Source organism: Camelus dromedarius, chromosome 10, assembly GCF_036321535.1.
Source record: "Camelus dromedarius isolate mCamDro1 chromosome 10, mCamDro1.pat, whole genome shotgun sequence".
NCBI classification, from domain to species: domain Eukaryota; kingdom Metazoa; phylum Chordata; class Mammalia; order Artiodactyla; family Camelidae; genus Camelus; species Camelus dromedarius.
In genome coordinates this window covers 65,031,345-65,056,655 of record NC_087445.1, presented here as the reverse complement: position 1 = coordinate 65,056,655, position 25,311 = coordinate 65,031,345, and the positions used below count along the sequence as shown (strand labels likewise).

At 44.1% G+C, this 25,311-nt stretch overlaps 1 protein-coding gene across 1 annotated transcript in view; it reads left to right on the top strand.

Moving 5' to 3' along the window:
* The window catches only part of BRINP1 (BMP/retinoic acid inducible neural specific 1), a 159,780-nt gene that overhangs the window by 79,573 nt on the left and 54,896 nt on the right, over positions 1-25,311 (top strand). The window contains exon 3 of the mRNA XM_031450321.2: positions 19,605-19,795. Within this exon, the coding sequence (XP_031306181.1) occupies positions 19,605-19,795 (191 nt within the window). The remainder of the gene's footprint in view (positions 1-19,604; positions 19,796-25,311) is intronic.

Below are 25,311 nucleotides of genomic sequence, written 5' to 3'. Positions count from 1 at the left end.
TCTGTCTATCCATGGATCCATCCATCCATCCATCTATACACACATGCCTACATACATATATATATACATATACGTTCGATATGTGGCAAAGTACAATAGTATATATAATTATCTTTTAAAAATAACTTACCTCAACTTTTAATTTTAAAATGTTTTTGAAATACTTCCAAAAAGTAAATTTTAAAAAATGTAAAGAATGAAAAGGAAAATCAGCAATTATATACTCTTTTTAAAAATGATTTACTTAAAAAAATCTTTTTACTGAACGTATAGTTGGCTTACAATAGCGTGTTTGTTTCAGGTGCACAGCAAAGGGGTTCAGTTATACACATACGTATCCTTTTTCATATTCTTTTCCATTAGGGTTCCTTATAGGATACTGACTAAGCTTCTTGGGCTATATATCCAGTAAATCATTGTTTTTCATCTATTTCATATATAGTAGTGTCTATCTTGCCATCTATGTATCTATCTATAATAGTGTGGGTGTTAATCCTACACTCCAAATTTATCCCTCCCCACTGCTTCCCCTTTAGTAACCATAAATCCGTTTTCTATGTCTGTGAGTCAGTTTCTGTTTTGCATATACTCTTTACCTACATTTGAAGATCATACGGGTTTTGCTACATCTGCTTTCTCTCCCTGAATCTCTTTCTCTCTCCTCTGAGATATCCGAAATGCAGACATCACACCACTCCCCCTTTTGGCACGCTTCTTCTAGAAATACGGGTGTGCATAAATAATAAATAAATAAATTTACTAATATAAATAATACATCCTCCTATAAATAATAAATACCTACATTTCATGGTAAATAAACAATTATACTATTAAACCCCCCCTAGGAAATTAACAATAGTTCCATAATACAATCTAATAAGTAGTATATGTTTATTCATACATCCCCAATATTCACCAAGGTTCCTTCATTGCTGTTTTTCCCTTTCCAAGATCCAAAGTTCACACAGTGCCCTTTTTTTCGTTTTTGTCTCTCCAACCTCTTTTAATATAAAATTAGCCACCAGAGGCTTTATTTATTATTATTATTTTTTTAATGGAGGTACTGGGGACTGAACCCAGGGCCTCATGAATGCTAAGCATGCGCTCTGCCACCAAGCTATACCCTCCTACCTTGTTGATTATTTTTAATGACATTGACTTTGTGAAGAATCCAGAGCAATCGAGTGCTTCCATTCTGGATCTGTCTGTTTCTTGGTAGTGGTGTTTAACCTGCCCCTCTGTCCCTGTATTTCCTGTGAACTGGAGGTTAAGATATACCGTTTTGGCCAGAATACATCATGGGTGATGCTGTGAATGTCCAGCGCACATGGCCAGGGCTTTTGCTCTCCCATGTCATCTCATGCCATCACTTCTGTCACTATGTGTGGACTACTGAACATAAATGGCTGAGCCGTCCCTCAGGCAGCTCTCAACGAGTGAACTGAGTGATATATACCCCAGAACAGGAGACACTTGCGTTCCCAGGTTGTAAGTAATTCAGGCATCTCTGTAACCCTGACCACCTGCCCATCCTTTGCTCACCCACCAGTGGAACACATATATATTGAACATACAATCTCAATTGTCTCTGCCTCCAGCAGGGCATGTTTGCACCAGCAGTGTGAACCCCCAATTACCTTTCTCCTCAATTTAGGATGCACCATTTTCCATAAATGTTTATCCTGAGGGTCTGCACAGGCTAGGCTCTGGGGATGATGCATTAAATGGAGAACTCCCGGTGGTACCTGACATTACAGAGCTTAGAGTTTAGTTTTCTCTACTGGATCAAATTCCTTGAGAGGGAGGAGTCATCTTGTTAACCATTACTTCCCCAGAATCCAGCAAAGGACTTGCTGGGCAAGTCATGTTGGGCACCAGCTGGACCAGCCTGAGAAGGTCCCACCTTCTCCATTCCCCTCTCCCAGGATTGGTCAAAGTCATAGACTTTGATTGGACCATGTGTTCCAGGGTGGGGCCTCGGAGGGGAGGTATTGATCAGCCTGTGCTGGGAAGTGATCTCTTGGTCTCCCTTCTGCTTTGCACTGACATGTGTACCCTGTCCTTGAAATGCAGTGGGAAACTCAAGACTGGGAAATGAAGCTGCGGAGGAGAGGTGGGGAAAGCTTGCCCTCAGATCAGCTTCAGTTCAAGGCTGTTCATGATGATCTGGCTCAAGAAGCAACCTTCCTCCCAGGGACCAGCTGAATTCACTTGCGTTGAGAATAGAAGCACCACTGGTGACAAAGGTTTTCTCTGGGAAGGGCTCCCAGTCTAAGGAGGGGTTTGTAGACCCCAGCGCCCTCTCGCCAAATACTATCTCAGTACCACCCCCTTCATACCACCCTCAGTAGCTGGCGTCCGCAGGTTGAATGAATGGTCGAACATCCACGAGTCTCCCCTCGTGATCATGTGGTCAGACCCCTCTTCTGACATTACCTGCTGCTACTCCCTGCCCCACACTCACCATCCTGCATTCCCCACATCTCCAGGTGTCTCCTCTGCTTGGGAACATGCATAGCTCACTCCCCACCTCCTGCAGGTCTTTTCTCAGCAGCACTGGCCCTGACCGTCCTATTTGAAACTTCACTCCCTTCTGCCAGCACTTCCAGTTGCCTTTCCTCTGCCCCCACCCTTCCTTTTTTCCCATGGTATATATCATTTTCTATTTTACTTACTTAAAACATTAAAATTATTTTTGTCCATCCCCTCCTACTAGAAAAGAAGTTTCCAAAGGGAAAGCGCTGTGAAGGTTTTCAGTGATAGATCTCACGTGCTTAGAATAGTGTCAGAGGCTTAATATACCTTTGCTACATGGATGCATGAATGGGATGAATGAATGGGTGAAAAATCGAATGGATGAATGAAGAGTGGGACAAAGTGGTGAGAGCTGGGTGTATCTGGAGTCCCGCCACCTATGGAGCAAATAAAAATCTCTACACATAGGGCAGCCTTGAGGATTAAACACAGGTATTTGCAATGTGCTTTGCAAACTGGAAGGCACTGTATAAATGTTAACTTTAAAAGGGGAGGGGGAGGAAGGATAAAAAAAAGGGAAAGAAATTGTGCAGTAAGGGTGACCAGCAAGGGATTATCTGAGCAAACTCCCACAATCCCAACGCAAGGGTGGATGGGATAAGACACTAGTAATAAGAAGCAGAAGAAACTCAGGCTAAAAAAACGCGTCATACTCCTGAGGAAGGGGAGGGTGAGTTCCAGGAACATTGACAAGCAATCTACAAGATGGCAAGTCACTGCACTCAGAGTTGGACTGGTATTAATAATCTCACAGGGTCTGATGGGGACAAACCCCATGTGCAAATTAATTGTAATCTAGGGTCATGAGATGTTCAGCTACCTGCACTGGGAACGCAGGGTTGGAAGAACAATGATTATAAGATAATACTCACCCTTCATGAGCCCTCTGTATGGCCAGCCCTCCCCATCCATTATCTCTAATGGGAAACTCATGGAGGAAGAGCCATTATAATCCCCCTTGTGCAGGAGACAAGCCCAGAGAACTGACATGATTGGTATAAAACCACTGTCTGATTAGAAGCAGAATTGGGAGGAACTCGAACCCCATTCTGACTTGATTTCCAGGCCTGCCTTCGTTCTGCTTCATGCTAGTGTCACTCATGTTTTGCTTTGAGATGGAGGCGTTCAGGAAGTTTCCCTAAATGAAGTAGGATTTTATTTTGGTCTTGATGGATGGGATTTGGACGGGTGGATTCTCTGTGTTTCACAAATATTTACTAAGCACCTAGTAAGTGCTGGGCAGGGGTAAGAGGCTCATGCAATGAACCATCTCATGAGTAAGACAATGTTCCTGTCCTCTTGGAGTTTTCGTTGTAGCTGAGGCCTGGAGAGTATGTAGAGAAAGATAATACGGTGTAAACAAATGGGTAAAATAATTGCAGATAGTGACACAGTTGTCCTAAATAAATGAACGTCGGGTATTGGGATGGGGGCTAGTGTAGCTTTGGTGGTCAGAGATTGCCTCTCTGAGCCAGTGGCATTGAGCTTTGAATGAGGCGGGGGTGGCATGGGGAGATCTGAGAGGAGTGCGCCCCCTGCAGGCCATAAAAGTACTGAGGGCCAAAGCATGCAGGCCTGTTGAGGACAGAAGGAAACAGAGGGTAGTGGCGGAGTTCATGGGAGAAGAATGGGAGAAGATGAGGTTGGAGGGGTGAGCAGAGGCTGGTTCACGTGACCAGAGGTAGAACGGTCTCATCTGAAGTTAATTACATCAAAGTGTTTACTCAGCTTCTATCTCATGCATCCTCCTGGCTCCCTTGCTCACCTTCTCAGTGCCTTTGCTGGACCTTTCTCTTTCCGATCTCTAGATATTGGAGCACTCGGGGTCTCAGTCCTTGGCCCATGTTTTGATGACCTCATCTGTTCTTATTCGTTCACCTGGCTTTATAGAATCTGTCCTGACAATTCACATTTAAAGTCCCAGCCCAGACTGCTCCCTGAACGCAGACTCATATACCCAGCCAGTAAATAAGCCGCCTTGAATGTGCCACAGCAAAGTCAGAATTCTTGGTTTCTCTTTTCCAGTGTGCTCCTCTACCAATGTTTCTATTTTTTTGTAATTACTTTGTTGTAGGGGAAGCAATTAGGTCTATTTATTTATTCATTTAAATGGAGGCACTGGAGATAGAACCCAGGATCCTGTGCATGCTAAGCACGTGCTCTACCACTGAGCTGTACCCTCCCCCCTCCAATGTTTCCATTTTTGTCTAATGACATCACTGTTGACCCAGTTATTGGTTCTCTGAACCCAAAGCATCCATGGGTCTTCTCTTCTTTTCACACCCCATACCAGCACATGCAGATTTTACTTACAGAATACATCTCCAGGGTTTGTGCTATCTTGACTCTCATCCAGGCCTCCATCAGTTTCCTGCTGGACCATTGCCACCTGGTGATACCCCTGCTTCCACCTGGGTCCTCTCCCCAGCTTCAGCTCCTCTCCACAAAGCAGCCAGAGTGACATTTCTGAAACCTAACTCAAATCCTGTCATCCTCCCGAGACTCCTCCAGTGGCTTTTTGTTACACGTAAAACGAAATCCAAAGTCATCATCGTGGTCCACTAAGACCTACGACACGCGGCCCCTGCCACCACTCCCTCCTTCTCCAAACTGGCCTTCTTGTCATTTTTCAAATACTCTGAGCTCACCCTCAGCCTTGAACATGTGGCAGTTGCTTTTCCCTTTGCCTGAAACAAATCCAAGTCTCCTTTACCTCCTTTAGGTCTCTGGTCCTATTTCCTTTCATTAGGGAAGTTTCCACCGCCCCCGTGTAAAAATGACCCCTCTCTACCCATGTCGTTTTCTGTCTTCTGACCTCGTCTCATTCTCCCGCAAGACTTACCACTGTCTGGCATGTCACTGCACGCGCCCTGCTTGGCTTATTGCCTGGCTTTCACCAGAAGATGAGCTTGACAGTTTGCCTGTCCTTTTCACTGCTCGTTCTCCTCTGTTGAGAACTGCCCTGAACATAGCAGATGCTCAAAAAAGTAATGGTTGAGCGAATGAAGAGGTGAGAGTTCGTGGAGTCACCTCACGTGGTGGTCACTGCTTCTCGGCTGTTTCAGGGCCCACTAGTGCCAAGCCTTGAGCTAAGTGCTAAGAGTCCCCTGGAGAAGCTGTGTTGTTGTCATTCTCAGGCAGAATGCATCACGTAGCAGGGACAGAAAGACGTAAACGGGCAGCTGCAGTACAGAGTAGTAGCGACTCTGATTGGGAAATGCAAAGGGCCAGCTACTGGTAACGAGGAATCCAGTAAAAAAAAAAAAAGGAAATCATTTTTCCAGCAGCACCCAGTACATGAAGGTAGGAGAACCTGGAGGTAAGAGTGGGTTTTACACTTGATGGGGTTTAATGAAAAATAAAACTGTACCTGGTGGGGCCAGGGGGCACATTAGGCATCCGAGGAAACGTGAATAAAGTAGGCAGGGCTGGTCATGGAAGGCATTCTGCTCAGAATGAAGAGGTCTGGGCTATGTTTTAGGTCGTGGCTGGTCTCTGGAATGTTCTTAAGAATGTAAGGAAAAGGTGAAGGTGTGTGATGTGAGTTCTGAATGGGTCCACAGAGCAGTTCCATTTGACTAGAGCAAGGATAAGGTAATAGAGGAAGGGGATGGGAATTTGGGGACTGACTCTGGTCATGAGGAATCTTGAATAAGAATTCACAGAGTTTCCTCTTTATTTTATAGACAGTGAGGGCTCATCGATGCCTTCCCGACACTGTGGAGGCGGTGGCATGAGCTAACCCACACTTTGAGAAGATAATTCCGGCTGTGATCTTGAGCAAGAATTGTAGGGTTGTCAAGGTGGAAGCTGGGGAGTCAGGTGGGCGGCATCTGCACCTCCACGTGTCTTGGCTGAGAACCTCATTTTATTTAATCCCATAAGAGCCCTTTCCTGCAGATCTCTGGACTTATTAGATGCACGACTGCTCGGAAAAGGGAAATATGGAAAGCACGAAGGTGTTAAGGGTTAATTCCAAAATTCCTCACTTCTGAGGCTTAAATTGCCACCTCTGCCTACGCGTGGAACAGGGTGCAGTCATAAATAGAAACAGGAAGTCACTGAAGACTTGGGCAATTTGGAAACAGAGTCCTGAGGTAACTTGCCAGACTCCAGCGGCTGAGCATTGGCAGTGAAACAATCTGATTGTGGAGGGTGCCTAAAACACGAGACTCTTAAATGCTGGAAAGGAGAGAAAATCTATTCATAAACTTGTACTGCCCTGATTTATTGAAGAATTATTTATTGGGCACTTTATAACTTCCAGGATTGTAATAAAGCAAAATAAATAGAATCCCCACCCCATGTAGGTTTCTGCCCAGCAGAGGGGAGTGACAATAGTCATCACACAGGTCCATGGTTGCCATGTGGGTTCAGGGGTGGGGGGATCAGAGCTGGCTGAGGGAGAGGGGGAATGTTTCCTGTAGGAGTGACCTTCCTGCTGAGGTCTCCTTGTAACAAACTTATCCATTTTGCACCATATTTATTGGAAAATTATCATTTGTGATTTCCCCAGAACAACACAAGTTCTTGGTCTATGTTGTTCAGGTCTGCAGTCCTAGCACCTGAAGGAGAGACAGAACCCCGGTCAGTGCCCTAAAGCAAACAAACAAACACACATTCAAAAAATGAATTAATGAATCCGATGTTTCCTGTCTAAACAAAAGTCCAAAGGCTACTAATTCCATCCAGCTGTCCATTTTACAGAAAGGGCAAGGGAAACCCAAAGAGGAATCATTGCTCATCAAAGGTAGTCCGGCTTTGTAGGGTAGAACAGACAGTAGATTTTGGTGCCTTTGCTCGAAGGCCAGTGCTCATTCTTCTAGACCCAATGTTAGCCTTTGTGGGGACCAGAATGGTGGCAGCGTCTCGCTGAAAATGCAAGAGGTAAGTTAGAACTCTCAGATAGTTTAAGAACAGTTCATAGAAACGCATGGATTTGAGGTTCATAACAAGCAATTCGCTTGCTAGACAGAATCTTGGATTGGTTGTAATCTTAAGTCACATCTGGTGTGCACATAGTGTGATGGAGAGAGAGTTAAACCTGGGTATGTTTTTGAACCTGAGTTTCTCCATCTGTGAGATGGGGGTGATTATAACCACCGTCCAGGGAACTTGTGCTTAATGAAAATCACCTGGCCCGTATCAGGTGGTCAATATATATTTATACTTAGGCATATGGATTTGAAAAATCAAGCATGTCCAGTGTTGGAAAAGGGATATCACTCGTGGCTGAGTCCACGGGTTTAGGTGGATAGGCGTCTTTGTAGGAGAGAAAGGGGCGGGGCTCTCCTGGAGAGTCCCGAGTGAGCTTGCAGAAGGACGGTTGCTAGGCAGTGACGCTGGTAGGATGTGGCCATTCAAATGCCTCATGCCCAGGAAAATACGTGCTAGTTGTTTGCGGGGACACCAAGAAAGAGGGACTGAGGGATCATGTGATGGAGAGGAACCATTTTTATGTACTTTAGAAGAAAAAAAATTGAATGAAAATTCAGAGTCTGGGGGTAGCCACGGGATAAAGCAGGGGGCTGACATCTCTCAGTGTGTTTCAGAGTAGTTTCTGAGTAACTCAGAGCTAGAAAAATGTGAGTAGGTAATGTCTTCAGTAACTTTCACTCGTCCATGCGCCTATGTGAGACCAGCATCCCTGGCAGTGGTTACAGTGAGACGTTTCCGGCTCACCTGGAAACTCAGAAGACAGTTCCTTGTGTTCTCCCCTGAAACGCACAGGGTCTCCTCGTCGGTAAAGACAGCACAGCATCACTTTCTATGTGGGTCCTGAATCCCTTCTCTCAGCATCTCTGTCAATCAGTTATTCAAACTCTGCTGCAATACTTTCAGATAGGGGTCTCCTTGCGATCCCCCGGCAGCCTGTTCTACCCTGATTGGTTCTGACAGCCAGAAAGAGCTTGCTTTATTGAGTGAGACGTCACCTTGCTGTCATGTCTTCCTGACCATTGTAGTTCTAGCCAAGAAGCCAGGTTTTTATGGCATGACAGCTTATCCCAGTCCACCAACTAGGAAAACTGGTGGTATCTTCCTTCTTTGTACGGCGTTTAGGCGATCACACACCTCTGAGAATGCCCGAGACCCCCAGGTGGTATTTTTCATCATTGTATATATTAAGTCAATTACCTTGTTTAATCATCATATCATAAATTCCACTTGAAATGTGTTTATTTTCTTAATTCAGGTGTGATCTGGGCTTTTTTTAAAAAAATCATTTCCTTCTAATTTGCATTTAAATAATGACTTTGTTATTTCGGCTTCAAGCTGCTTCAAGCAGGCTGCATAGAAAATATCCTTGTTTTCTAATTTTCTTTGGTCCAGTAGTTTTAAAATACTTTTAGGGCATAGGAATCTTAAAAAAAAAAAAACAAACAGAATTTACTGATCTATCTCTAAGTAGCTCAATGTATAAATCTTTGATCTGACATTTTCTATTATTTCCTAAAAATACATTATTGGACTGGCTGGCTCAATGGATTAAATCGGAATCAGCAAACTTTTTCTGTGCAGGACCAGATAGTACATATTTTATACTTTGTGGCCCCTATGGTTTCTGTTGCAACTACTACACTCTGACATTATAGAGCAGAAGCAGCCATGGATAATGTGTAAACAAACGAGTGTGATTGCATTCTGATAAAACTTTATTTACAAAATAGGCAGAGGGACAAAATTGGTCTGTGGGCCATAGTTTGCCGGCCCCTGAGTTAAATCATTCTCAAGGACTTTGGTGCATTTAAGTTAAGCAAAGGATGGTTTTAGATCCCCTATTCCTGGTAGGAGACCAGAAAGTCAGTGAATGTGTGTTGAACGGATTGAAGAAAAAGATGTTTCTTACCTAGTTTTTAAGTAGGGATAGGGAAGATTTCTACAAAAGGAAACAAAAGAAGAACCTTTCTGGGAGTGTGGATTTGGGGGAGGCTCTGAGATGGGAGCATGCTTACTAATCCTAAAATGTTTTAACAAGAAAAAAACATTGGCAATTAAATGCAATATTACTTGCTGGAGAAGATGCTTTGTGGCAGAGGGAAATTAACAGAGGTCTGGGTGTCCAAGACCTGGATTTTTAAAACCAGCTCTGCTGCTGACAGCTGTGTGTCCCTGGGAAAATTATCTCCCGTCTCAGAGTTTCCGTGTTCCCACTGAAAGACTGAAGGCAGTACAAAGACGTTCTCTGTAGTCCCTTGGAGCTCTCGGATTTTGTGATCTGAAAAAGAAAATTCATATAATTGCAATGTTTAATGGGATTTATGATAATTGGAAAATAATTGCTGCTCCAAACTTTTATTAATCTATATTTAGTTCTGAGTCATGCTTTCACAATAGATGCTTTGGAAATAAGCAGAGAGACAAATGGAGTAAACAGAATTTTAAATATTTTATTTATATGCAGTTTGTGTAATCCCTGGAGCCCATGGGCACATTAAGATCATTTAAAATACCCATTAAAAGTTATGTGTTATGCGACAAACTCCCCTTTTAGAATGCCTTGCCAAAGGATAAATAGCTAACATTTACTGAGTAGCTACTACTGCCAGATTAATTGCATTCATTATGCTTAATCCTTCCAGCAACCCTACAAGATAGGTACCAGGATTCCTGCTGCACTAATGAAGAAGCTCAGAGAGGCTGAGCAATCCGCAAAGGATCACTCAGCTGATGAGTGGCTTTATGCTGGGATTCAAAGCCAGGTCTTTCTGACTGTAAACTCTGAGCTCCTCTCTCTCGGTGCCACGATGTTTTCAGGAAAGGATCTGTTTTGTGTCCGTTTTCCAAACACTCAGTGGATGATCATTTGCTTTTTCCTCGATATCCCATGTTTTGTTCTTCTGCAGAGCCTCGCAGGTGCTCCTGGCAGGGCATTGTGGGAGAGCTAATGCTGGTCCTCCACTGGCATGGGGATGCCGTAGGCAGAGGAGGAGGGAGCAGGGAGAAGCAGGGAAGAGCCCAGCAGAGAATCACGGAATCTGAGTTTCTGTCCCAGCCCTGGCATGGATTTGCCATGTTAACTTCACCGCCCTGGACCTCAGTTTCCCCCACTTGCGATGGGCATGGCAGTATCCCCTGCCTCTTCCAAGTTGTCAGGAGGATGATACAGAGGATGACAGAGCTTTGTAAAGGACCAAGTGCTCTCCAGATCCCACAGAACTGAGATAATCGGATGGGGCAGTAGATCGGGATAGAGGACGCTGAACCTGAGATCAGGAACCCAGATTTCAGTCCCTCTGACCATCCACGGTGCTGAAGTCTCGGGCAAGTGCCTTTGTCTCTGGGTCTCAGTTTCTTCATTTGTGAAATGACAGTAAGTCTTGGACGGTTGTTCCAAAAGCTCTTCCGTCTCCTGATGTTTTGGATTCTGAAAGGCACCGAGGTAGCTCAGGTGACTGAGGGCGTCTCAGGAAACTGTGGCTATGCAGAATAAAATAAAGCAACCCTGTTCTGCACTGCTTTCCCCAGGATGAATTCCTGTAAGCCCCCTGGTGGCCCCTGCCAACAGGAGCAGTGCTCCCGGAAGAATCCCAGTAGCTTTTCTGGAGATGGTGCATTTCTACAAAAGCTGGACCATTCCAAGCTTGTTGTGTTTTTGTTTTTAGCCCAATTTCAAGACACTTCCCCTGGATTAGCTGCCCCCATTTCTCTGAACTTCATTTCCATAATAGCCTTCAGAACCGCTACTGAGATTGGCAGGAGAAAAAAAAAATGCCATCACTTAAGTGAACATATGCAGGAAAACAGAAAAACTCACATACAGATTGTGAGCAAGGATTATTTTCTCTACAGTTAAGTCCACATCTTTACTTGTAATTAAAGTAACACTATTCTCCGTCACGTTTTCAGGGACAGCTTTGTTTGTCGGTTTGTTTGTTTTCTGCTTTTCCTCTCCTCACCCTTCCGGAGCTAAAATACCCTGGAGATCCACGTGGCCGCTGCGAGTCCTCAGCCGCCTTCTCACTTATGTGCTGGGACATGGCGGCAGGCAGGGGATTTGTCGAGGACACCAGACTTGTTAAGATGCATCATTTCCACTTCGCATGTGCCCTTGGGTTCACCTTTCCCCGAGCTGGCTGGGGGTCATGCGGGGAGAGGCTGGGAACAGCAGGCAACAGATCTGTTCTCTCTCCTCTTTCTCTTTCTCTCTGTCAGCTCAGTGATTTCATGTCCTCACTCCCTTCCTCTATGATTCACCTCATTCATCTCTGGGAATAATTTTCTGCTAACAGTCATGGAAGGGGTCCCAGACCTCCCCCTCGCCCCTCCCCAGAGACTCAGAGGCTTATTTTTATTTCACTTCCAAATAAATGCAACCAATGGAATAAGCCACCCAGGAATAAACACATGCAAACATCCTGTAACCGGAATCAGTTATGCTTTCAGCAAACATTTATTGGGGATACAATGTCTATAAAATATTCGAAAATGCATCCTTGGATTAAGTCAGATCACTAGAGAGCTTCTTGTTTAGACAGTAATGTTTGACTCTCATGGTGTTGCTTTACCAAATGGTGTTTCATCATATTTATTAGGCAACAATGAGCCAATGAAACATTGGTGGATTGTTGAGGACATAACCCACCAGGATCAACTACACCCATCTCGTTATGAAGAATTATGAGAGATAGATGTTTGTATCTTGTCATAGCATCCAGGAAATCTGTGTCTGCAACAACTTTGAACAAAAACTGCTCTATTGTCTTTCTGACTGTATGGCTCTTTTGTCTGTCTGATTCCCTTTTTCCTTTGGCTGCAAGGAAGCTCAGTGACATTTGCTGTCCACTTCTATCAAGTGTTCAGGACTTTATAGAATTCATTTTGCATGCTAATTTTAACCCCACTTTTACTTTATTTTCCTCTTTTTATTTTTTTCCCATTGTTCTGTATAAGTCTATACAGTAGGTGTATTTTGAAGACCACCTCCAACCATTTCTGCCATGAGATCAGATTCAAGGGGAAAAAAAGAACATGCTTTGTAAAGAGTACAATGACCCTTCACTTCTTTAGAGGTCACTAGTAATTTCAATTACCTGTATAACAGTGGAGGAAACTGATATTTATCCAGCACTTACTAAGGACCCAGCGCTGCTGGAGGTGTTCTCCTCGCAACCCTGAGAAGTAGAAATTGTCATCTCCCATTTTACACGTGAGGAAACAAAAGGGAGATTTTTTTTTAAGGACTAGAAATATTATAACTGTGTCCTGTGCAGAGAATAATAACAATAAAAATACCAATAGCAGCTTACAATTGTCCATGCCCTGTTGCAGTTTACAAAGAGGTTTTCCAACCATTATTTCATTTAACTCTCAGCACAATTGGGGGTGATGCTTTTTTTTTTTTTTTGTCTTCATCACATATATGAGGAAATAGACTTGGTGGGACTTTATAAATGATCCATCCATTTGTTCAATTCACACTCGCTATTTTTAACGTATTTCACAGGAATCGAATCCCACCCCCAAAATTCTACCTACTGATAACTTTAAAAAGAACAGGATGGTCTTCCTCTCCTGTCCCACCTCCCCCTCCCAACCATCGTCCACTACCCCCCAACTTCCCATTGGAACCTCTCCTGTCACCATGACAACAATGATAATAGTGATAATAACTGTAACACTAACATTTCACTGAGGGTTATTATGGTCTAGAGACTGTGCTCCATGATTTAATATAATCCTAACCCCATCTGTCTAGTGTAGATACACTTCCCCTAGATGGCTTCTCCACTGTATGGCGTGTAAGCAAACTCGTCATGATTTTGTAGCTAACTGCCAGCAGAGTCAGGCTTTAACCCAAGATTTCTATCTTCCCCGGCCCAGGCTGGGAGATACAGAGCTGAAGATTGTCTAATACAATCATCTCGTTTCCCAAGAGAGGAAACACACACCTTCCCAAGGGCACAGAGCCAGAGCGCCTGCCTGACTCGCTCTTTTCTCCTTCAGTGCAGCCTCATTCTCAGTGTGTCATTGAGTGTGTGCGTGTGTGTCTAGGAAAGCAGAGGGCTAGCAAAGAGGACAAGGGAAGGTTACTATAAAGGTAGTGTTTAACTCTGAAATGAGAGCCTTGGGCTCATGCTTTTTTCTCTATCCTTATCTTCAATTCTGCGACCCTGGTTCCAGCCTCATGCATCCTCTGCCTCCGTCATCACTCGCCCTCCCACCTTCCGCTCCCCCAGTGGGGTGGGCCTTGCTGCAGCCACCCCATGCCTTCCATCCAGGATCTTTTTTGAATCTCAGTCTAATTGGTTCACCCGCCCCACTGGGATGCTTAATTGGGCATGAGTGTATCCTGTACCATTGTGAGCGCTGCCTTCTCCTCCCAGGGGAATTTGCTTGCTCTGTGGGCTCAGGAGGCAAGATATATTTTACATTGTGCTCAATTCACTGAGAACCTATATGAAATTGTTCCGGGGCCAGCAGAGCAGTTCGACAACATGACAAGGCTTTTTCTCTCTTTTATTTTCTTTTACTTTTTTTTTTTAAGGAGGCATGTTGCAGTGGAAAGGACACTGCACGTGGAGTCATGAGCCCCAGGCTCTGATTTCAGCCCTGCCAGTCATTTGCTGTGTGATCTTGGGTAAATCAATTAATGTCTTTGAAATTTGGTTCTCCCATCCATGAATGGAGTGGGTAGATTTGATGACTTCTATGAAAGGAGTCGCAGTGATGCTTTTAGAACAGGGCTCACACTCACTGTGGGCCAAATCGGGCCTGAAACCTGCTTGTGTAAATAAAGTTTTATTGGAACACAGCCATGCCCATTCATTTATTTATTGTTCCTGGCTGCTCACACTGTAAGAACAGAGTACCTAATGGCTACGAAACCTAAAATACTTATTATCTGGCCCTTTACAGAAAAAGCTTGCCTACTCTTTTTTTAGAACATAAATTAGATTGTCTTGTTGCTCAAAACCTTCTTTTGACTTTCCATATTACTTAGAATTTAAAAATAAAAAGTCTTTACTAAATCTGGAGTGGCCTTTTGAGGTCAGTGCCAATTGCATCCCATGTTTTGATGTTATTTTTTCCTATTATGCTTCCTTTCATGTCATCTCTTCTGCTCATCTGCTTCTTTAGGCCTGTGTCCTTGATCCTCACCAAACCTGGCAAACATGTTCCTACCTCAGGACCTTTGCACCTGCTATTCCTTCTTCCTAGATTATTCTTTCTCCACGTAGCCACATGGTCTCTTCCTTATTTCCTTCAAGTCTCTCCTTAAACCTCATTAAACTAGGAAGGCCTTTCTTGACCACCTATATACAACCACCCCTTCACTCTATCCCTAGTCATTCCAACCTCCTTTCTCTGCTTTATTTGTCTTCACAGCACTTCTCTCCTTCTGACATGTTACACATTTGTCACTTTATTGTCTGTCCACTCTCACCAAAAATGTAAGTTCCCTGATAGCAGGACTTTATCTAATTTGTTTTCTGCTGTATAGTCAGATCTAGAAAAATGGTAAGTGCTCAGATTTTGAAAGCATAAACCAACTGTTTTCAGGTCTAATGTTGTTTGAATCTACTTCTGAATAGTTCTCCGTGCTGTGAAGACCTTTTTCTTAAGTGCATTTTGGTAAAGAGTATAAAATTGTGGACTCCTGTGCCGATTACAACATCCCTATGATAGTCACAGAGTCACATCAACTCATTCTTAGAACATTTTTGTCTGGATTGTTGGCCGTTAAAAACAGAGTTTATTGAGAGTTCGAAATTTACACCTCTTGGGGAGTGATGGAAATGTTAGCTATCTTGATTGTGGTGGTGGTTTCATTGATGTACACATCTTTCAGAATTCATCAAATTGTACATCTGAAATATGTGTAGTTTATGTACAGAAATTATACTGCAATAGAGTTGTTAGAAAAAAGAACAGAGTTTATAGACAGAAATCTAATAACACAGTTTGATGCACAAGACCCCTCATTGTGTGGTCCCTAACAACCTGTCTGTCTTTACCTCTTATCATTTATGTATCACAGGCACATACATACACATGAATGCTTCACACACATGCATCTTTCTTATTCTCTCTCCTTTCCCTCCATTTTTGCACATGGAGCTCATTCTTCCTGAAATATCCTTCCCTTATCTTTGGCCAGATGCTATGCTCTCTTCAAGATTCAACTTGTACAGGAGAATTTTTTGACACCACCCACCCCCTTCCCACCCCAGCCCATCCTCCATACTGGGTCAGCGATTCTCCTGTCTGATCCCTCTATGATGAAAATGACTGCTGCAAATAGCACATCATAGTTTAATAGCTTTCCACTCTTTTTCAGTAAGATGGAACCATTCCTTAGGATTAGGAACTGTCTGTGGTGCTGAACAAGCGGTGCCCGCAGAGTCAGCCCTTCATAATAACACCCCCCAATTACTGAGCTTTCCCCAGGCTCCTGCAGGTCACATGCACCCCTCACTTAGGCCTCGCATCCGCCCTGTGGAGGAGGGGCCAGAAACCCAGCATCGGCTTCCTCCTTAGTTTTTTCAAGGAAGCAACACAGAAGGCAGGCCCTGGGTGTATAGCTCGCGAACATCAGAAAGAATGTGGAGGCTGTTGAAAGAGAGAGAGAGAGAGAGAGAAAAGGAGGAAAGAAAAGGAAATAAAAAGGAATTAAGTCATGGGCTTATAACTGGATGGCAGGGGTGGCGTTAGTCCTTTGTAACAGTACTTGTTTTACTGTGGTTTTTATATTCGCCTTCTTGAGATCTACTTTAAGAGAGTGACTTAAGAATCAGGATTTCCTACTCCCAGCTCTACCACTGAGCTGGGTGACTTTTGACTTGTTATTTAACCTTCTCTGTGTGTAAATGCATGTTAGTTCTGAGGAATGTAGACATATTCCCATGAAAAAGAATAGTAACTCAAGGTAAAAGTCATATATATATATATATATATATATCCCTGTATATACTGTATCATAATATATAACAATAATATACTTGTCTGTTATACTGAAATGTGTATGTTTCCATGCATATAGATACATATATATAATTTCATAATTACATGTGTATATAGTTTTATAAGTTTCAGGACTAAGCTGATGAGGAAGCACTCTTTTCTTAGCAGTATCTGATAAATCCCATTGCCTTTTATGGGTCCGCTAATGCTAAATAACAAATTACCCCACAAGTTAGTGGCTTAATACAATAATATTTATTATCTCAAAGTTTCTGTGGGTAGAGAACCGGGCTGTGGCTCTTGCCATGCTGCAGTCATTTCAAGGCTCCACGGGGAAGGGGCTGCATCCCATCCCAGCTCACGCACATGGTTACTGTTAGAATCCAGTCCCTTGGGAGGTCTCAGGTGGATTTCTTTTTTTCCCCCTTGTGATCTGATGTTTGTTCTTTTCTTAACTGAAGTACAGTCAGTTACAATGTGTCAATATATGGTGTACAGCACAATGTCCTAGTCATGCATATACATACATATATTCATTTTCATGTTCTTTTTCATTAAAGGTTATTATATATTGATATTGAACAGAGTTCACTGTGCTATTCAGAAGAAACTTTTTAAAAATCTATCTTTATATATAATGTCTAACATTTGTAAATCTCAAACTCCCAAATTCATCCCTTCCCACCCTCTTTCTCCAGTAACCATAAGATTGTTTACTATGTCTGCAAGTCTGTTTCTGTTTTGTAGATGAGTTCATAGTGTCCTTTGTTTTCTTTTTTTTTTTAATTCCACGTATGAGTGATTGCATTTGGTAATCTTTCATTTTCTGGCTTACTTCACTTAGAATGACGATCTCTAGGTTCATCAATGTTGCTGCAAATGGCTTTATTTTACCCTTTTTATGGCCGTATAGTATTCCATTGTATAAATGTACTACAACTTCTTTATCCAGTTATCTGTCAGGTGGATCTCTTAATAGAGCATCTTGCAACATGACAGCAAGAGAGAGAGAGACAGAGGCAAAGAGAGACAGAGAGAGAGAGAGAGAGAGAAACTGGGGGGAGAGGACAAAACGAAGTTGCCATATTTTGTAACCTAATCGCAAACTAACATTCTATCACATTCACATTCTATGGATTAGAAGCAAGTCATGGTGTCCTGTCCAGCCCCCACTCAAGGGGAGGAGATTACCCAGGGGCATGAACCAGGGAGCAGTAATCTTTAGGAGCCGTGTCACCCACCACCTACCACAACTATAAAATTCCCCTCAGCTGGCTCTCACATCCCCAACTCTCTCCCCATGTCCGGTCCCCCAACTTGCTACATTCTGCCGCCCTTGCACTCTCTTCTTCACGCACCTCCCCTCCTGTTCAGCTCTCCCCCTAACGTACCGTGTATCCCACTCTTGCTCACTCTCCTCCTGCCCTTGCATCCATGTGGATTTTTTTTTTAATATTTCTGTTTATCTAAATCCCATGTGAACTTCAAAACTATGCTTAAGGTATGACCTCCTCACTCAAGCTTCCCGAGAGACACCTGAGAAGTCTGTGTTCCTTCTGTGCACTGGCGTTTTGGGTTTACAATGAGCTAGAAATGTCTTGTCTGTCCAGCCAGACTTTGAGCTTCTTAAGGACATGAGACTCTGACGTGTCCACTCCCCGCCGTACACGTGGTATTTTGCAGGTAGTTGGTGCCCTGCCCGGGTTCACTGAGTGCAATTGATTGACTTCATACATACCTATGACGTGCCAGGTACTAGGCGGACTTTATTTAGAATCCGAACTAGATTATGAATTATGGACAGAGATTTCTAAAGGAGACACAGACCGTGAAGCTTGAAAATGTACTCCAATTCGAAAGCCTTTTTTCTCAGGCACAGTTTTCTCTGCACCAGGGGTCAGACTCCACCACCGGCTTACTGGGACGTATTCCAGCATGATTCCCACCCTGTCCTGCTGCTTCTTGCTCTGTGCCCTTTCCTTCATCCGTCTCTCCCATCTTGTGGCAGGAGGGAGAGACCTCTTCATTAAACTCTCATTCCCATCATTTATCTGGGCTGACCTTAAGTCCTCTCGGCTGGTCTGTTTTTCTCAAGGGACTTGGAGCTTGTAACTCAGGCAGGTCGGAGAGCTGCTTGTTCCAGGGGGGCGGTCCATCTTTGGTAGGAAAAGAAGTCATTACTAAAGCAAAAACCACCTGAATGCAAGCCCTTTAAATGTCTACTTACATTTGGTTTGCATGCCCCTCGTTCATCACCCATGAACCTTTAATGATTTACATGTCTATGAATGTGTGAGGAAATAAAAGTTATAAAACTTTCACATCGGATTAGTGCCTGGCATTGCTCAATGGTATTTTCACACCCCATGTTTCATGTCATCTTTGCATCAGCAACGGGAAATCAATAATATTAATTGGATTCTAGAAATAAGGAAATGTAGCTCCAGAGAAGTGACATCCTTTGCCCAAGATCACACCACACAGTTTACAAGAGGCAGAGTAAAACCATGAGTTTGGAATTCCAAGTTCAGTGTTCTTCAGTGTTCATTTTCTCTGCCATTAATGAAGGGAAGAGTGGAAATTTCCTCACATGGTCTTCAGAACACAGCTTGATTTCTTCCAAACACTACTTGCTCAATGAATGCATGTGGACAGTTTGAATTAAACTGAGCTCTGGGCTAATTACTGGATTGTGAAATTGTCTTAGAGCAGGGTTCAAGTTGCTTTGTGCCTTACTTCTTATGCATTGCTACACAGCCTTCCTTCTTTTTATTCTTTCGTGTATTTATTCATCCAGCTAGCATTCTTACGAATTCTACCATGAAACACGTACCATGTCCCTAAGAAAATCCCATCTCTATGGTATCACTCACGGTCTAGTGCGGGAGATGAATAAGCAACTAGACGGCAATGAACTTTGCATCCCTGATGCTCTGTGAGCATCATGAGAACATGACTGTGTCTCTGGTTCACTGCAGCAGCCCAGTGACGAGAGCAGTACTCAATAAACCTTTGTTGGGCTGATCGAAGTATCAGTTAACGCACATTGAAAACAGTTGTGGGCACTCTCTCACCTAAGGAGAGACGCCTGGATGGGATGGTTGGATGGACTTTGGCTTGTGGGTAGAGGTGGTAAGCTGAGAGTCTCGCTCATCTCTCCTGCCCAGGGAGTTTGCCCGTTGGAAGGTGAGGAACACAGCCATCGAGAGGAGAGACCTGGTCCGTCATCCAGTGCCCCTCATGCCAGAGTTTCAAAGGAGCATCCGCCTGCTTGGCAGGAGACCCACCACTCAGCAGTTCATCGACACCATCATCAAAAAGTACGGCACCCACCTGCTCATCTCTGCTACCTTGGGAGGTAGGTCGACAGCCGCTGGGCCACAGCCTTGTCATGACTTTGAGTCTGGGATGGAGGGGAGCGTGGGATGCCCGAGGGTCAAAGCCATCTTAACACCTTTGCCATCGTCCATCACTCAACAGCATTTATTGCCAGACAAGCCACGTTGTCTTGGTTGACTCCATCTCCTGGGAGAGTCTAACCTGAGAATTTACGCAGTTTTGTGGAAACACAGCTTCACCCTGGAATTAGCTCAATTTGTTGGAAATGTTTAATCTTCTTATTGTATTAGTTCCTTTGGAATGTAGTCTAGTCTGGGGAAATAACTAAACTTCAGATATTATTTAGAGAAGTGGCTTTATTTAAGTCTGCTTTAGGAACTGATAACTTGAGGTTATTTTATAAGCGGTGTATCCTTTGTCTCTTCTGTGGGTTTGGAGTAGGTTAGTAGGAAAGCAGACTAATTGCTCCACTTTTCTTGGCTTTCCCCGCCCCTCCCCATCATGCCCAATTGATCTTTAGGGGAGTGAGGATAAGAGCGGAGGATAAAAGGGAGGAAAGAAATGCAGAGAAGATGGGAAGTGGTAGAGACTGGTGCATTTAGGTGCTTTTCGGTGTTGCCCACAGGCACCCTTTTTATATTATGAGCTACACTCCTTTGGACATCAGCTTTCTGCCACAATCACTGGGTCCACTGAATTTTGAGAAAGCCCCTTTGGTAGTGGAGCGCCGTGCCACGTGCTCAGAGAGCTGCAGAGCTGCATTTAGATACAGCCTCAGCCAGCTAAACAAGATTGGTGCTTTGATGCGGGCAGGGCGGGGTAGACTGAGGCAGAATGACAAGAGTCGCTCTCCCTCAGAGGAGGGCTGGGCACTGTAGGCTGGAGTGGTCAGAGCAAACTTTGTGGGGGAAGTGGCAGTTTGGTTCAACAGGAGTTGGCTGGGTAGAAAGAAGATGGTGACGCTTTCTAGGCTGAGCACACAGTACATAATTCAAGAGAAGATGAGATTAAAATTTTGATGATGTGGAGAGATTTGTTGGACAAATTCACTCATTCCTATCCACTACTTAGCTACTCATATTAGCCACTCCTTATTGAGTATTTGCCCATGGTAGGCTCTGCACATTGTCTTTAGTCCTCCGAAATGGTAAGTTAAGTTATATTAACCCCGTTGTATAGATAAGGAAGCAGAGTCTTATAAGAGATATAGCTAGTAAGGGACAAAACTAAGTTTTTAGCTTAGAATTTTCAGTGCACAAATCCCGCATTACTTTTTTGACCCCACACCTGTCATCTCTTTAACCATCTCATTCACCTGCCAACCCACCCAATCCAACAACACGTATTCATTGCCTGTTGCTAGTCAGGTATTAAGTGAGACTTTGTTGAATCGTGTAGTAAAAATTCTATTCTATTATAAAGCAGAAATGAAATCACTTCGTCAGAGTGTGGCATTAACCAGTACCCTCCTCTTTAAACTTCCCCTACCTCCCCTTTCCCTTGGAAAAAAAAAAAAACAAAACAATTATTGGGGCCGATGGAGATCTTCCATTAGAAACTGTGTTCTGTCTGAGTCCCTGCAAATCCCAAGTAACAAAGACTTTTTCTTTTGCGGTGAAATATATTTTTAATTCCTCCAAGGCGAGGTGGTGAATTATTCACAGAGTCTTGTTCCTCTCCTGTTTTTACAACACAACATTTTAAAATATGCAAAGCTTTGGGCGGAGTTCCAGTATTGGACAGCAAGCCCTAAGTGCTCCCTCCATCCTCAGCGTGGAGGAGTGGGGGCAGGGGAGGGGGAAGGATGTACTGTTGACGGAACACAGTGTACCAGCAACCCTGTTGAGGTCCTTGTCACAGCATCACTACATTCACTCATTCCTGGAAAAATGTTTAAGAGCCTCCTTATGCAATGGGAGAAAAGGGAGGGGGTAGGCTGCGGGGCATGAAAGGATGGCCAGGCGCTGGAGTTAGATTGCCTGGGTTTCAGTCCTGCCTCCTGCCTCTCACCAGTTTTGTGTCGCCTTGAAGGTCTACTCAATACTGTCAGCCTTGGCTTCCTCTTTTATGAATAGAAATAATAATAGTACTTCATGCTTACTGTAAAGATTAGACAAAACAATGCAGCGAAAGGGCTTGGTGTGGTGTTCGGCACCTAACATATTGTTACTAGTATTATTGCTACTATTATTGTTGTTATTATTTAGTGAGGATAAAAAAATGGGGGACTCAGGATTAAAGCCCTTTTCTACCGCTCACTCGATGAATGGAGGACCTGGAGAAATTCACTTTCCTGTCTGGCTGTCAGTTTTTCCATCTACATACAAGGAGGGACAGAGGATTGGATTCACTCTAATTTTTCCCGAGGAGAACACCGTATTCATTTAGAAGAAATGCTTTGATAAGCTGTTTGAGGTGTCGTGTGAGTTCCTAAGGGCACAGTCAGACAACAAAAGATGATCCTTAATCTGTCACGTATTGGGAGTTCCTTTGACTCCCGAGGGAGAGGGAAGAAGTGAGAAAGAGGAAGTGGAGCCGGTGGGAGGGCTGACATCTGAGACATTTCCACCGGGATCCTCACATTTTGGGTGAAATCTATTAAACTGATGAAGTACTTGGTATGAGTGATTTTATATGGATGGTGGTGAAGGGAAAAAGTGTGGATCTGGGATGACACACATAAATACAGGGAGAGTAATTTCCCTTAGTCCCTCTGAAGGTCATATGTTGGACCAAAGGAGACACCTTGGATGCGGGGCATCTGTGTGATCTCTGTGATGAAGCTTGGACGCACACATGAGGGTGCCTGCCTACCTGCATAGACGGATGTGCACAGACGCGTGCCTGTGCTTGGATGAAAGTTAATCTATGTGCAGACACATACAAATGTGATGCACACATGCATACGCCTTGGACTCATGCATATGGATGCAATGTATGCATGCGTGTGTATAGGAGCTTGCACACGTATGTGAATGTATGTCTGTTGCACGAGTGTCTTTTTATGTGCGAGAGCTCATGGTTTTGTACTTGCGGATGTGTTTGTGTGTGTGCTCATGATTCCCCACCCTGTACTTTGGGAGATCTCCTTTTGGTTGAAAGGAAGGCTGAGAATAAAGTCACAGGGGCTCAGAAGGAAAGGAGAGATGCCCCAGGGGCCTGACATCCAGACATCCCCATGCCCCACCTGGGAACAGTGCTCCCTGTTGACTCAAAAGGTAAAATGATTGGCTCCCACCTCCTCCCCCATCCCGTGTGTCTGAGTCCCACTATGTTCCCCTCCAGAAGCAGAGCTGCAGAGAGTAAGGCAAACAGCCCCCAGAGGACTGAGAGATTGAGCAAAGGCCTGTGTGGGGTGAAGAGGCAATTTACGGGAATGCCCAAATGGGAAGGCAACTCTAAACAGAACATTCTCTTAATAAACAAGAAATTAAGTCTTAATAATGTAGCAAGAAGCCCATTAACCCCTCTTGATCTAAGGTTTCCTTCTGCCGGTTCTCAGCCCAGAGGGACCTGGGCTTTTTCACCTTCTTTTGCACGGGCCCCTTGGAGAGCCCGAGCTGACACTTGTACTATTTATTTCCTCTGCCTCCTGGCTCTAACTTCTAACACAGATTCATTTATTTAATCACTTGCCTCTCTACCTAGCTCTCTGTTCATCTGTCCATTTAATCATCTCTCTCCCCATCCATCCATCTATCCATCAAATGATCGCTGGATATTCACTCTTCATTGGACCTCAGAGAAGCATCAGGAACATCATACAGAAGAATCAGACAGAGTCCTTGCTCCCCCAGGCCACCACTCACCTCGCCTGGAACTCAGTCTTATTGTATAGAAAGTCATTTTTAATCCAAATCTATTCCAGTCACTGTGGACTCCAAAGGGTGGACGATCACATTCTCCTGCATAACCCGTGAAGGCGCCATGGGAAGCCTGAGTTTCCTATTCTGCACCCAAGTCTAGGCTTGTGGAACCCAGAGACCAATTCTGATTACTAGAAGATTCCAGTCTAGTCGTTGCGGCAGAGAGGTCACGCAGTAAACACTGTAGAGCTGGACCACTTCCATATTTTATCTGTTCACGCACAAACATCCTGATCATTTGTTGTTGTTGTTTTTGGCAGGGGAGGCAATTAGGTTTATTTAGTTAATTATTATCATTGCTTTTTTAAATGAGGGTTCTGGGGGTTGAACCCAGGACCTTGTGCATGCTAAGCACATGCTTTACCTCTTGAGCTACACCCTCCCCTCTTTGATCATTGGTTAAGCACATAATACATGCCCATGCTGTGCTAGGCAGTGACAGGGAAATGACGAAAGACTTGTACATACTCACTGACTGCACAGAGCTCCTCCTGAAGACCAGCTATTAAACAAGCCACCACTAGGAAATGTGACAGGTAGCGTAGCAGAGACTGTGACAGCGTGTGGTTAGAGTTCTTAGTTTAAGTAAGCAGTGGGGGATTCAGGGAAGGCTTCCCAGGGGAGGCGTTGTCTTAGGTGGCACCTGAGGGATGCGTAGAGTTCAGCCAGGAGGAAAACAGAAAAGCAGAGTCCCAACAATGAGGGAAAACAGGGCACACGTGTGCAGGATAGACCATCCCTAGAGATGGGCAACGGATGCAGCTGGAGAGACAGGATCATCAGTGTCTTGTGTCCCAGATTATCAACAGGGAGGCAGGCGCCCTTCTTCCAGACTACATCCACTCTATGTATCGCTCTGCCTTCTCTGTTCATCTGGTACATAGACTGAAATGATCCCCTTATGTCTCTGTCTCCCTAGACCAGTCTTGGCTGATAGAAATATAACATGAGTCACAAGTGTGAGTCACTTGTCACTTACGCCATTCTAAATGTTCTCTAACCACATTTTAAAAGTGAAAAGAAAAAGGGGGGGAAATCCATTTAACAATATGTTTTATTTAAGATAATATATCCCAGAAACTATCCACACATAGTGAATAAACTATTAATGAGATACTTTACTTAAAAAAATACTTTCCAGATCTTAGAAATCCACTGGGCAATTCTCACGTCTATTGCGTCTCCATTTGGGCTGGACACATTTCAAGAGCTCAGTAGCCACACTTGGCCAGTGGTTCCTGTATCGGACAGCATCCATGTCATTAGCCAGGGACTCCAGAATGGGGACAAGGTCTTATTCATTTGTCCCCCGTGCCTGCCAAAGTGCTCAGAACGCACAGAGCGCCCAGCGCGTGCCTGCTGAGCTAAACCGAATGGGTGCGCTAGAGAGGGGTAGACAGAGGTGACCATATCTCTCTCGGGGTTGGGGAGTGGCTGGGAAAACCCACCAGGAAGGGGACAGCTGGGCAGGTTCTGAAGCGTGCACAGGGGATGTGGGGGTCAAGGATGGAGGAGGGGTAGTGAGAGGAGGTGACATTTGAATTGGACTCAGAAATCTGGATAGGATTTCAACAGTGAGACATTTTGGGGAGGGACAGAATGGCATTCCAACAGGGAAAAAAAAGAAAGTCTGAGAAAAGCCTGGGAAGAAAATTGGCAAGACTAAATG